At 39.1% G+C, this 15,600-nt stretch overlaps 1 protein-coding gene across 2 annotated transcripts in view; it reads right to left on the bottom strand.

The window, feature by feature from the left end:
- VPS8 (VPS8 subunit of CORVET complex) overlaps positions 1-15,600 on the bottom strand; it is a 236,506-nt gene that overhangs the window by 14,501 nt on the left and 206,405 nt on the right. For both annotated transcript variants that reach the window (XM_054481040.1, XM_063662489.1), the window contains one exon: positions 13,756-13,809. In XM_054481040.1, coding sequence (XP_054337015.1) covers positions 13,756-13,809 — 54 coding nt within the window. The remainder of the gene's footprint in view (positions 1-13,755; positions 13,810-15,600) is intronic.

Below are 15,600 nucleotides of genomic sequence, written 5' to 3'. Positions count from 1 at the left end.
AGAAACAATATCAGAAGCTTAATATTGTGGAGAACAACAGACTTTACTAAATTCATCTAGCCAGTCACCAATAACAAGCCCTGGGGGTAGGGAGACCAGTACATAGGATATACAATATATTTTTCTAAAATGTACAGTTTCCATTAAAAAGTTATGAGGCATGCAAAGAAACAGGAAAGTATGATCAAACCCCAGGGAAAAAAGCAGGAAACAAACTGCCTGGAAGAGTAAACAGATGTTAGATTTAACAGAAAAAGATTTCAAAATAGTCATTATAAATATCTTCACAGAACTAAAGGAAAGCATGGTTTACAAAGTAAAGGAAGGTATGATGACAATATAACATCAAATAGAGACAGTATCAATAAAGAGATACAAATTATAAAAAAGAATGATTGAAAATTCTGGAGTTGAAAACTACAACGGAAACAAATTCACAAGAAAGGCTCAACAGTAGATTTGAGCCAGCAGAAGAATTGGTGACTTAAAGACAGTTCAATAGAGATCACGCAAGCTGAACAACAGAGAGAAAAAAGAATAAAGAAAAGTGAACACAGTCTCAGAGAAATGTGGAGTTATCATCAGCCCAATATATGCATAAAGAGAGGACCAGAAGAGGAGAGAAAGGAGAGTGAAAATATTTGAATACATTATGGCTAAAAATGTCCTATGTTCATTGAAAAACAATAACCTACACATTCAGGAAGCTTAACAAATTCTAAGTAGGATGAAAACAAAGAGATCCACAAACAGATACATCATAATAATATATCTGAAAGTACATAATAATGTAATGCCAAAAGTCGGTAACAATGTGAAAAACTTGAAAACAGCAAGAGAAAAATGGCTAGTAATTTATAAAGAACCCCAATAAAACTAACAGCAGAAACAATGGATGCCACATATTCAAAATGCTCAAAGAAAAAACTGCCCACTAAGTTTTCTATATCCAGCAAAGCTAGCTTTCAAAAATGAAGGTGACATAAAAACTTTCCCAGATAAACAAAAACTGAGAGAATTTGTTGATAGGCAGACCTGGCTTATAAGAACTATTAATGCAATTTCTTTGGCATGAAAGCAACTGACTATGGAGGGTAATTCAAATCCATGTTAAAAAAAAAGGAACTGCAAAAGGTAAGTATGAAATTACAAAGTACAGTATAAATGCATATTTGCTTTTTTCTTCTAATAACTTATTTTAAAAAGCAATCATATAAAGTGTATAATAAAATGTTGGGCTTATAATATGTGGAAATGTAATATATGTAACATTTGCACAAAGGAGGTGGGTGAAAACAAAGCTTTTACTAAGCTACGGAAATGACTACTGATGGTAAAGTAAAAATTACAACAACATATTGTGCATTTGTAACATTACTAGATGCACTACATATAACAATATAACTATATATGTACTATATATTACTAGAGGTACTAAATATATTTTGTGGTATGTGCAATACCACAAAAGTGGGGGAAAGGGAATAAAACTATATACGAGTATATATATAAATGGAATTAAGCTACTTTAAATCAAAAGCTGAATATGAAAAGCTAGGATGTATATGGTAAATCCTAGGCCACCACTAAAAAAAAACCTGAAAAACTGTTAATCATTAAAGACTTCATCAAAAAGATATACAGCACCATTTATTAAATAGGGAGTCCTTTCCCCATTGCTTGTTTTTGTTGGCCTTGTCAAAGATCAGGTGGTTGTAGGTTTGAGGCTTTATTTCTGAGTTTTCTATTCTGTGCCGTTGATCTGTGTGTCTGTTTTGTAACAGTACCAAGCTGTTTTGGTTACTGTGGCTTTATAGTATAGTTTGAAGTCAGGTAGTGTGATGCCTCCAGCTTTGCTCTTTTTGCTTAGCATTGCTGTGGCTATTCATGGTCTTTTTTTGTTCCACATGAATTTTAGAATAGTTTTTTTCTAATTCTGTAAATAATTATGTCGGTAGTTTGGTAGAAATAGCACTGACTGTAAATTGCTTTGAGCAGCATGGTCATCTTTATAATATTGATTCTTCCAACCATGAGCATGGACTGTTTTTCCATGTATTTGTGTCATCTCTGATTTCTTTCAGCAATGTTTTGCAGTTCTCCTTGTAGAAGATATCTTGGTTAACTGTCTTCCTAGGTATTTCATTTCATTTCGTTGTTTTGTTTTGTGGCTATAGAAAGTGAGATTCTGTTCTTGATTTCATTCTCAGCCTGAACACTGTTGGTGTATGGAAATGCTACTGATTTTTGTACACTGACTTTGTATCCTGAAACTTTATTAAAGTCATTTATCAGTTCTAGGAGCCTTTGGCAGAGTCTTTAGGATATTCTAGGTATAGAATCATATTATCAATGAAGAAAGATAGCTTGACTACTTTGTTTCCTATTTGGATGCCTTTTATTTCTTTCTCTTGCCTAACTGCTCTGGCTAGGACTTCCAATACAATTTCGAATAGGAGTAGTGAGAGTGGACATCCTTGTCTTGTTCCAGTTTTCAAAGGGAATGGTTCGAGCTTCTGGCTGTTCAGGATGAGGTTGGCTGTGCATCTGTCAAAGATGGCTCTTATTATTTTGAGGTATGTTCCTTTGATGCCTAGTCTGTTGAGGGTTTTTATCATGAAGGGATGTTGGATTTCATTGAAAGCCATTTCTGCAAATATAGAGACGATCATATTGTTTTTGCTTTTGATTCTGTTTATATGCTGAATCACATTTATTCATTTGCATATACTGAACCAATCTTGTATACCAGGAATAACGCCTAGTTGATTGTGGTGAGTTAACTTTTTGATGTGCTGTTGGATTCGGTTTGCTGGTATTTTGTTGAGGATTTTTGCATCTATGTTTATCAGGGATATTGGCCTGAAGTTTTCTTTCTTCATCGTGTCTCTGCCAGATTTTGGTATTAGGTTGATGCTGGCTTCATGGAATGAGTTAAGGAGGAGTCCTTCCTCAATATTTTGGAATACTTTCAGCAGGATTGGTACCAGTTCTTCTTTTGGTAGAAAGAAGTATAATTCGATAGAACTTGGCTGTGACTCCATCTGGTCTAGTGTTTTTTTTTTTTTTTGGTTGGTGTGTTTTTTATTACTGATTCCATTTTAGAGCTTGATATTGGTTTATGCAGAGTTACAATCTATTCTGGATTCAATCTTAGGAGATTGTGTATGTTTCCAGGAATTTATCCATTTCCTCTAGAATTTCAAATTTGTGTGTATAGAGTTGTTCCTGATATTCTGAGGATCTTTTCTATTTCTGTGGGATCAGTTGTAATGTCATCTTTGTCATTTCTGATTGTATTTATTTAGATCTTCTCTTTTTTCTTTGTTAACCTAGCTAGTGGTTTATCAATCTAGTTTATTTTTTTCAAAGAACCAAGTCTTGGTTTCATTCACTGACCCTTGGCAAATAATTTTTTGCTAAGTCTCCAAAAGCAATTGCAACAAAAGCAAAAATAGGCAAGTGGGACCTAAGTAAACTAAAGAGCATCTGCACAGCAAAAAAAGCAAAAACAAAAACAAAAGCAAAAATACACACAAAACAACAAAACTATCAACAAAGCAAACAGACAACCTACAGAACAGGAGGAGATATTCTCAAACTATGCATCCAACAAAGACCTAATATCCAGACTCTATAGGGAGCTAAAACAATAAGCAAAAACCAAATAACCGAATTAAAAAATGAGCAAAGATCATGAAAAAAGGCTCAGGATCACTAATCATCAGAGAAATGCAAATCAAAACCACAATGAAATATCATCTCACACCATCAGGATGGCTATTATTCACAGTAGCAAAGACAGGTAATCAACCTAAATGTCCATCAATGATAGACTGCATAAAGAAAATCTGGTACACATGGAATACTACACAGCTATAAAAAAGAATAAAATCACATCCTTTGCAGTAACACAGATGAGCTAGTGGCCATAATCCTAGGCAAATTAACACAGGAACAGAAAACAAAATACCACATGTTCTCACTTATAAGTGAGAGCTAAACATCGAGCACACATGGAGATAAATATGGGAACAACAGACACTGTGGAATACTAGAGGGTGGGTACTATGCTTACTACCTGGGTGACAGGATTCACACACTAAACTACTTAGCATCACTCAATATTCCCACGTAGCAAATCTGCACCTGTATCTAAAATAATAAACCCTGTATCTAAACAAATACACCCTGTATCTAAAATAAAATTTGAAAAAAAGATATGCAAATGGAAAATAAGCATATGAGTCAAAAGACAACATCCTATATCATCAGGGAATTGTGAATTTAAGAAAATGAGATACCACTACATACCTATTAGAATGGCTAAAATTCAAAACACTGATACCACCACAACACCAAATGCTGGTGAGGATGTGGAGCAATAGAACTCTCATTCATTACTGCTGGGAATGTAAAATGGCACAGTCACTTTGGCAGACAGTTTGGCAACTTAAAAAATGTAAAGATAGTCTTACCATATAATCCAGCAATCATGGTCCTAGGTATTTATACAAATGAGTTGAGATGCCCATACAAAATTCTACACATGGATATTTACTGCAGCTTTAGTCACAATTGTCAAAATGTAGAAGCAACTAGGATGTCCTGCAGTAGGTGAATGGATAAACAAATTATAGTCCAAGCAGACAAGGGAATATTACTCAGTGATAAAAAGAAAAGCGCTATTAAGCCATGAAGACACCGAGGAACCCTAAATGCTGACTGCTAAGTGAAAGACGCCAAGTTAGAAAGCCTATAAACTATGCAATTACATGCCATTCTAGAAAAGGCAAAACTATGGATACGGTAAAAAGATTAGTAGTTGCCGGAAGTTTGCAGAAGGCGGCAGGATAAATAGGTGGAGCACAGGGATTTGGCGGGCAGTGAAGCTATTCTGTATGACGGTGTAATGGTGGATACATTTCATTATACATTTATCAGAACTCACAGAATATACAACAGAAAGAGTGAACCCTAATGTAAACCATGGACTTTAGTTAATAATGTATTAATATTGCCTCATCAATTAGAACAAGTGTATCCCATCGATGCAAGATGTTAATAATAGGGGCAACTGTGGGGGTGGCGAGGGAAAACGAACATATGGGAACTCTGTGCTTACTGCTCTACTTTTCTGTAAACCTAAAACTACGGTACTCTTAAAAAATGAAGGGGCCGGGCGCGGTGGCTCACGCCTGTAATCCCAGCACTTTGGGAGGCCGAGGCGGGTGGATCACGAGATCAGGAGATCAAGATCATCCTGACTAACTCAGTGAAACCCCGTCTCTACTAAAAATACAAAAAAAAATTAGCGGGCGTGGCAGCGGGCGCCTGTCGTCCCAGCTACTCGGGAGGCTGAGGCAGGAGAATGGCGTGAACCCGGGAGGCGGAGCTTGCAGTGAGCCGAGATCGCGCCACTGCACTCCAGCCTGGGCGACAGAGCGAGACTTTGTCTCAAGAAAAAAAAAAAGGCTATTAATTACAAAAATTATTAACAAAATCAAAATGCTTATTAACTGATAACCAAATTTTGGTTAAGCTTCTTTCCTTTCCCCAAGCCCCTGAACTCTGACCCATTCTCAGCCTGACCCAGAGTACAGAATCTCTCCTTTAAGGGTTGCTTCTGAGAATCGGCTGACCACAAGGAAAAGCATCTCTGATCAACTGTCCATTCCCTCCATCCACTCCTTCATACCTGGATCTTTCTAGCTTTGTTTACCCACTCCCTCTTATGAAATAAATTTCCTTTCTGTGTGATCTTTGAGACCCTTGCAGATCTTATGGTTGGAGCGTTCCCCTTACTGCAATAGCCCTCTCACCATAGAGGTGAGATTTTTCTGAATGAAGTCTCTCTTTACATACATCCAGATTTTTCTTTGAAAGACAACACATTCTATTAGTTTAGGCTGTTTAGTTAGTTTTAACTGAAATCATTCACTACATCAGTGAACATGCAACTTTTTTTTTTTTTTTTTTTTTTTTTAAGACGAAGTCTCGCTCTGTTGTCCAGGCTGGAGTGCAGTGGCGCAATCTCAGCTCACTGCAACCTCTGCCTCCCGGGTTCAAGCAATTCTCCTGCCTCAGCCTCCCAAGTAGACTGGATTACAGATGCCCACCATCACACCTGGCTAATTTTTGTATTTTTAGTAGAGATAGGGTTTCATCATGTTGGTCAGGCTGGTCTCGAACTCCTGACCTCAAGTGATCTGCCCGCCTTGGCTTCCCAAAGTGCTGGGATTACAGGCGTCAGCCATCGAGCCCAGCTGCACTTGTTTTTAATACAATTATAGACTCATAAGATTTTAATGCTTCAAGGGATCTAAAAATCAACTAGTCCAAACTCTGACCAAAGGCAGGAGTTTGACCAACAGATATTCTGTCACCGACCAAACACCTCTAGTAGTAGGTAATGTAGTGTCACTCAAGATAGCTTGTTCTACCATTATGAAATTCTCATACCAAGCTGACATCTCCATTCACACAGTAGCTACCCACAGGTACCAGTTCTGTCCTCTCAACAATTAAGGATGCCTATGCTTTCTTCCAGTTAGTGTCCTCCAGATCACTGCCCTCAAGGTGTCTAAAGGCAACTAGACTCCAGCTTCTTCACATCCATAAAAAGGCATCTGTCTTACTGAGGTTTTCAACTCTGCCGATGCAAAAACAAAGATCAAATCATGTTCTCTGTTTCCTTTTTTGGGGGGGTGTTCGGTAGAGGCAATGAAGTCATATTTGGAGTCCTATTAAGACAAATACTCTAGAGAGAGAAGCATCGCTATCCATCAAGGGCTATCATTTTGTTGTTTATGAGAACTCGCATCTTTGCAGGAAAGAGTTAAGGATGAGGTATCAAAAGGTGAATGTATCTTTATTTTATTTAAGCCTCCATCAAATGATGGCTAGAAAATGCTGCATCTATCTTAGTGCTTTCTTCATTTCCCTTGACTTCTGTGAAACTATCAACCAGCCATTCTTAGGGCCAGTGAGCTGAGACACTGGGGCCAGCTTTTCCGGTTGTTATGGAAACAGTGGCTTTGTGAGGCTTTTTCCCTAAAAAAAAAAAAAAAAAAAAAAAAGCCAACCTGTAATTCAACAAAAATTATGAGCAAGTATAGCTGTCTATATTGCTGACATGAGCAGCAAGACTGGGAATTGGTTATAAAAACCTTACTTCATAAGAACACCTGGAACAACAACCAAAAAAAAAAAAAAAAAATCAGCCAGGCATGGTGGCTCATGCCTATAATCCCAATTACTCAGGCGGCTGAGGTGGGAGAATCGCTTGAGCCCAGGAGTCTGAGGCTGCAGTGAGCTATGATTGTGCCACTGCACTCCAGCCTGGGCAACACAGTGAGACATCGTCTCTTAAAAAACTCCAAAAATCAGCTCCAAATTCTTATAACTTACCTGAATACTTAACAAACTGAAAATCAACTTCTGAGAGGCTTGGCTATGATATCCACCAGTTCAGTCACCATTAACATGTAAATGTGCTGAGAGAGGGAACTGTATTTCTTCACTGTCCTTTGTCCCTCTGAACCCTGGCACCTAACAGGCTTACGGAATATCTACTGAATGGACTCACAGAACTATTGGAAAGGCTTTCCACTGTCTCATTCCCTGTGCATTGTCCCTAACTGGAAGAAGTTACTTTGAGGAGAACAGCTGTGGACCTTCCAGTGGCACCACCAGCCTGAGGATAGTCTTCAGCCAGAGCACCTGGCCCCTCAGCTTCTGCAAACACACCAGCAGAGAAAGCTGATCTAAAACCAGGGGTTGCTCAGAGAGGTAACCATGTACCTGAGATCAAGACACAAGACAAAATGCTTTCTCTAGTTATCATAAATGTAACAGACCCAACTTTTCTGTGAAAATTCTTGGTTGGTGTTTCTTTGGTAGTCAAGAAGAGATGCATCATAGCTGAGTGGTGTCTGATGCTGCCCCCAACTAACTCTCCTGATCTACCTTAAACATTGTCAACACCTCCATTTGGATCTATCGTGGGGAGTTCACTGCGATGGGTTTTATGTCAATTTTTATCTGAAGGCAATGATTCCTGATTTTTAAATTTCTGGTCATACATGATCAAACACTGTAAAGGTCCTAGGGAACCATGTGTATCTTCCAACTTCGTTACTGAAATTATCAACTAGAGCCCACTAAGAAGAAATTTTATATAAAGTAAATACATACCAATTTTATATACAATAAATATTGCCCATCTAAAGCTTTTGTAAAGAATATCTATAATGCAAAATGCTAGTAAAAAGATACGTGTTGTGGGCCGGGCGTGGTAGCTCACGCCTGTAATCCCAGCACTCTGGGAAGCTGAGGTGGGAGGATCGCTTGAGGTCAGGAGTTTGAGACCAGCCTGGCCAACATGGTGAAACCCCTTCTCTCCTAAACATACAAAAAAATTAGCTGAGTGTGGTGGTGTGTGCTTGTCCCAGCTACTTGGGAGGCTGCAGCAGAATTGCTTGAACCTGGGAGGCGGAGGTTGCAGTGAGCTGAGATCGCACCACTGCACTCCAGGCCGGGCAACAGAGTGATACTCCGTCTCACAGAAAAAAAAAGATACATGTGTGGAATGTGATGCACACTCTGACATGCAGCGGCAGAGTGGAACAGTGACATTCTAAAGAGTGACTCCTACATGAAATACCTAAAAAGAAGCCCCAGGAAGTTAGCAGAGTCCTACAGAACACGACTCTGGTTTCCTTAGCACTTGAATCCAGCTCTTGGCAGGGCCAATATTGACAGCAGAGTCACCAAACACTTCCTTCAGTTATCGGTCAACAGAGACTTTTTGGCTAAATCAAGAACACTGCTGCTTCCTTTGTGTTTCCTACACATGTCACTTTGGCAGTCACTCTGTTCAACAGACACTACTGCTGCTTCCATCTGTCAATGCAACTTTGGGAAGAGACTATAGCTCAAGGATAAGAACCAGAATATATACATAGATGTACATGAGCATACAAGCATATCCACACAAAAATATAAACCCAACTAAGGAAGTAATAATTAGGTGTTGAGTTTCACATTGATCTTCAGGTAAATCTCACTCCGAGTACTGCTGATTCAATAAGGAACTGACCATGCCTGGGAGACAAGCCTGAAAGAGCAATGATGTTTCATTTATTTTTCCTCTAGTCATCGGAGCCAGAAATTTCTTTTCCCCCTCACTTCTCATAAACAACCAGGAAGTCCTGTGAAATCTCTTCCGTGTATCTCTCATTGATTCAACAACGACCGAGTGACTACTTTGTTCTACACTTAGGGATACAACTGTAAACAAGACTGATGTGGTTACTGCTCTGCCCTCATGAGGCATATGGTCTAATGGGAGATGGGCATTAAGTAGAGAGGCAATCTCAACCCACCCAGGTATTGGTAGGGACTAATTCAGGGTGCTATGAGCTCAGGGAAGGAAGGACACTTACTCAGACTTAAGGAGGGTGTCAGGGTTTTCTGAGAGAAAAAATAGCTAATATTTGAATCTATTTAATCTCCTTACCCCATTAACACAACCTAGGGTTAGGACCTTTTTTCTTACCTGGGCAAGTGTCTTACTCTTCTAATTGGTCTTTCTGCTTTCAGTCTTACCTTTGCTGGAAACCTTATCCTCAAGATAGAAAGCAAACTTCACAGACTGGGGCTCTTTGTGGTCCGAACCCCTATTTATCTTTTACCAGACTTCTCCATGCTTTCACATTATATTGAAGACATGCAGAACCATTCCCATTTCCGACAATGTGTTATACTCACCACTATCTGCCTAGGTTACCATTTCCCTTGTTTCTTAAGGCTAGGTCAAGCTTTATCTTCACTGGGAAGCCTTTCCTGACCCCTAATCTGGGATGGCCACCCACTATGATATACATTTTCAAGTAACTATAGACGGCATAAACAGCGTGATAATAAGTATGTGCTATTTAGTTTTGGGCTTCAACTCAGGGATGGTCAATGGCCCAAATTAAGAATCTATATTTCGGGCGAGTCCAGCTAACATGAACTCTGCAAGACAGCCACTAAAAAAAGCTCTTCAGCTATTCATATGTTCACCAACACTAAGACCTGGCTCATTAGCTAAAAAATGGAAATATTTTTATTGGTGAAAGTAATGACTTGTTAACCACCATGGTGAATATTGGAAATAGACTCTCATTGATAAAGTAAAAGGTATTTGAGATATGTATATTGAATAAAATATTTTAGAGATAGTCCCAAGTTTTGCATAAACCGGGAATAAGTCTGCATCTGATCACAAAGGAATGCTGCCCGGGCCACTTGTGTCCAGTCATCGGCTTAGGAAGCTTCTGTTTGCCTGATGCCGATTCTAAGAGTAACAAAATCCTGCTTCTGTAATGTCACATCCCTGACAGAGGTCAGACACCTAAAATGACAAAGAGCTGGGACATTACTCAGTTTGAAAAATCGGTTGCAGAACCTATTTCTAAATGAGTATTTATTTAATAAATGCCTATATACATGGCAAAATTTGCTGTCACTCTAATGTGATAACAGTATTGTAGGGGAGCAACTAACGGTTCCTCAAAGTTCTTCATGGAGGTTTCTGCCATAAAGAACATAAGAGCCGGGCGCGGTGGCTCACGCCTGTAATCCCAGCACTTTGGGAGGCCGAGACAGGCGGATCACGAGGTAAGGAGATCGAGACCATTCTGGCTAATACGGTGAAACCCCGTCTCTACTAAAAATACAAAAAATTAGCCGGGCATGTTGGCGGGCGCCTGTAGTCCCAGCTACTTGGGAGGCTGAGGCAGGAGAATGGCATGAACCCGGGAGGTGAAGCTTGCAGTGAGCCAAGATCGTGCCACTGCACTCCAGCCTGGGCGACACAGCAAGACTCCGTCTCAAAAAAAAAAAAAAAAAAAAGAACATAAGAACTGCACTAAGTTAGCTCACTCATCTCAAAATAGGGCCTTTCCTTGGCGCCTTCACAGAACCCTGTGCACCTTCCATGGTATGTGTCAAGGTGTTCGGTAACTGTCAGTTTACCCGTCTACTTTTGTCAATAAATGCTGAGGTCTTTGAGAACAGGATTGTATTTCTCTTCTCTAGTCCACTGTTTATCACAGTTAATAGTGTAAAGAAATACAGCCAGCCGGGCGTGGTGGCTCATGCCTGTAATCCCAGCACTTTGGGAGGCTGAAGTGGGTGGATCATGAAGTCAGGAGATTGAGACCATCATGGCCAACATGGTGAAATCCCGTCTCTAGTGAAAATACAAAAAAATTAGCTGGGTGTGGTAGTGGGCACCTGCAGTCCCAGGTACTCAGGAGACTAAGGCAAGAGAATCGCTTGAACCCGGGAAGCGGAGGTTGCAGTGAGCCAAGATTGTGCCACTGCACTCTAGCCTGGGTGACAGAGTGAGACTCTGTCTCAAAAAAAAAAAAAAAAAAAAAAGACAGTGGCTCATGCCTGTAATCCCAGCACTTTGGGAAGCCAAGGCGGACAGATCATGAGGTCAGGAGTTCGAGACCAGCTGACCAACATGGTGAAACCCCATCTCTACTAAAAATACAAAAACTGGCTGGGTGTGGTGGTGCGTCCCTGTAATCCCAGCTACTCAGGAGGCTGAGGCAGGAGAATCGCTTGAACCCGGGAGGCGGAGGTTGCAGTGAGCTGAGATCATGTGACTGCACTCCAGCCTGGGCAACAGAGGGAAACTCCATCTCAAAAAAAAAAAAAAAAAAAAGAAAAAAAGAAATACAGCCATCTCTCGGTATCTGTGGAGAATTTACTCTAGGACCTCCTGTGGTTGCCAAAATCTATGGATGCTCAAGTCTTTTAAAATGCGTGGTATTTGCATATAACCAGTGCACATCCTCCCATGTACTTTAAATCATCTTTACATTACTTACAATACCCAATACAATGTAAATAGTTGTACTGTTTTTTATTGTTGTATCATTATTTTTTATCATTTTTCCCCCATATATCTTCAATCTGTGGTTGGTTGAATCCACAGATGCAGAACCCACAAATGTGAAGGGCAGACTATACTTGCTGAATGAACAATATTATACAAGCAGCATGATAAAGTAAGAGGACATCTGATTAGGAGCTGGGAGACCTGCATTTTAATACTAGTGTCAACAACAGCTTGAGTACTTACTATACATAAAACATAGTGTTATACTCTTAAACAGCAGAGTATTTCATTTAATCTTCAGGACAATTCTGAGAGTAGCATCACCATTTTACATAAGACGAAACAGAGGGGCCAATTTACACAAGGTCACTCAGATAAATAAGCAGAAGAGTAAATCTTTGAACCCAAGTCTGGTGGTATCCAAGGCACATGCTTGACATCACTATGTTAGAAGTGTGTTCCATAGCTAACATTGGAGAGCTAAGACAAAAAACTGGAATCCCTCTGGATTCCTATTTCCTCGTCTATTTACTGAGCGAGACTAAAATGACAGGCTCCCCCAGCTCTTCGCGTTACAGTGTGATGGTTCTAAGTATCAACAGTCATTGCCTCAGTCTTGCCTGCCCCTACTGCCTTGACAAGAGTGAAAGAGATTTTTATGTGCAGTATGTTATAGGCCTTTTCAGACAACATATTTTGTTTTTATTCTCTTCTCTTCTGAAAAAGTCTCAGGGGATTCTGAAGTCAGAGGAGGGGGACCCATTTTTGGAACATTGCTTTGAAGCTAAAACCTGCTGTTAGTCAACAGAGCCAGCAGGTGGTTATTTTTGTTCTACAGTCCTTCACTGATATGGATGCTGGCTGAAATGATAAAAAAGGGCAAGGGAAAAAAATACTTCGACTATTAGAGAAAGAAAAATGATGAAAGAAACAAGCAGAAATGTCAATTTGTTTACCATGCTTCAACTGCACTTTTGCAGCTGGACAAAGGAAAAGGATTTTAGTGGTTCTCTTGACATCATCTATGCATCACTCAGATAGGGTGTAAAACCATCAGTCATACCCTATCTGTGGTCACGAAGCTTACAGTCAGGAACTGAAGTGGCACACATGAGAGCTCTCTTCTGCCAGCATCTATTGAAGACCTTCTTATATGCTGTTAATATCTCAGGCCAGTTTTTTTTAGGCACAGCTCTCTAGAAGTAAAGCACATTTTTTCTTTTTCTTTTTTTTTTTTGAGATGGAGTTTCACTCTTGTTGTCCAGGCTGGAGTGCAGTGGCTTGATCTTGACTCACTGCAACCTCCGCCTCCTGGGTTCAAGCGATTCTCCTGCCTCAGCCTCCCAAGTAGCTGGGATTACAGGCATGCACCACCACGCTGAGCTAATTTTCTATTTTTAGTAGAGATGGGGTTTCATCATGTTGGCCAGGCTGGTCTTGAACTCCTGACCGCAGATGATCCATCCACCTCAGCCTCCCAAAGTGCTGGGATTACAGGCATGAGCCTCTGCACCCAGTCAAAGTAAAGCACATTATTAAGACAAACTATATAGCTTTCCTCTGAATATCTTTCACCTGCTACCACTCATTGATACCACGATACCATGCCTGGTATAGAAGATGGAAATTCTAGAAACTGATAGTTGCTAGGAGACTGATGTCGAAACCCAACTTGATTTCTCTGGAGAAGCCAAGGAGGAGGTCTGGAGACATGTCATTAAAGCATCTAATCAGAAATAACCCTTGACAGCATTAAGATGATTAAAAATCATTGCCATGTTGAGAATATTGTTCCACATAGGAGAATAAACATACAGAAGGAGGAACTGGTTTTTTTGCCTTTAAAACAAACTCACCTTTTTAGCAGTGGGATCCCCTTTGGACTGATGATACGATGGAGACATTTTTACCTGGAAAAAAAAAGGCAAACATTTTAATACTCTTTCAGTTATAGTCTAGTTTTGTCTGACCCACATTCAAAATAATTCAACTAGAATTGGTATAACTAAGATAAAACAGACATTTCCAGAGGAAATTAATAGATTAATAGATTTTGTGTTAAGTCCCCTTGAAATTTTTCCGGAGATCAAAAAATCAGTAGTGAACCAAGAAAACAATATGATTTGGGTAAGAAAAGTGGGTCTAGATTGGTTTTAACCAAATGGTGAGGGACTAAATAGATAATAGATCTTTGGTGATGATGTTAAGCAAATGAAGTAATAAACAATGATCAGCATTTCTTGCAGAAGGCAACTCAAAATCTCTATTGTGATGTAATATCCCTTTGAAGCAAAGCATGCACAGAAGAGTTTGATAATTGTGAAGGATTTAGAAAAAGTATCAGCCAAACCATAATAAGAGGATGTTTAGTCCAAGGAAGAAAAGATAATGGTACAGAAATACACTTAAATATTTGAAGAGCTGAAATATAGAGATTTTAGATTAGATAAATGAAAAAGAACCAACTACATGCTGCCTACAAGAAACACCATTTAAATATGAAGGCTCAAACAGGTTAAAAGGAAAAGGATGGGGACAATATGCCATGATAACACTAAATTTTTTTTTTATTATTTATTTTTTTTTGAGATGGAGTTTCGCTTCTGTTGCCCAGGCTGGAGTGCAATGGCACGATCTTGGCTCATTGCAACCTCTGCCTCCCAGGTTCAGTGATTCTCCTGCCTCAGCCTCCCAAGTAGCTGGGATTACAGGCATGCACCACCACGCCCGGTAATTTTTTGTATTTAGTAGAGATCACCTGACCTCAGATGACTGCCCGTCTTGGCCTCCCAGAGTGTTGGGATTACAGGCGTGAGCCGCGCCCAGCCAATAGCACTAGATTTTAGAGCAAAGACTACTATCAGGTACAAAAAGGGTCATCCCATAATAATAAAGGGGTCAATTCATTAGGAAGACACAACAATGCTAAACATCTATGTACCTAATAGCTTAAAAATACATGATGCAATCATGCAAATAACTATGCTGAGTGAAAGAAGTCAGATAAAAAAGTATATCTATTTTATAGTTTCATTAATCTAAAATTCGAGAAAGTGCAAACTAATCTACTGTTTAATTAGTTTGTAAAGATAATCAGTGGTTGCCAGGGAACAGGAGGGAGGGATTAAGTAAATTTTTGGTGGTGATGGGTAGAGTCATTATCTTGATTGTGGTGACAGATCATGAATGTATACATATGTCAAATTTATACACTTTATATATGTCCAGTTTATATCAGTTATTACACCTCAATAAAGCATTTAAAGAAATTTGAAGTATATAACTAAAACAGTGGTTAAAGAATTTACAGCCCATATGTTATATTGGAAAATAAGAAAGGTTTAAAATAAAGGATCCAAATTTCCAATTTAGGGAACTAGAAAGAGATCAAAGTAAAACCAAACTAAGTAGGAAAGAAGTAAATAATAAGCAGCAAAAATCAATGAAATAAAAATAAAAATAAACAACCAAGATAATTATCAGAGTCAAAATTGGTTCTCTTTGAAAAGATAAATAAAACTGATAATCTGCTATGGAGCTTGATCAAGAAAAGGAGACTAAAAATTACCAGTATCAGCAATGAAAGAGGATATATTACAACATGCAACATCATTTACAGGTATTTAAAAGATGATAAGAACCTTTTGTGAATAATTTTATGCCAATAAGCTTGACAAATTAAATGAAAAGGAATGAAAGGA

Source organism: Pongo pygmaeus, chromosome 2 (genome assembly GCF_028885625.2).
Source record: "Pongo pygmaeus isolate AG05252 chromosome 2, NHGRI_mPonPyg2-v2.0_pri, whole genome shotgun sequence".
Classification (NCBI taxonomy): domain Eukaryota; kingdom Metazoa; phylum Chordata; class Mammalia; order Primates; family Hominidae; genus Pongo; species Pongo pygmaeus.
This window is presented reverse-complemented; position numbering and strand designations above follow the sequence as displayed.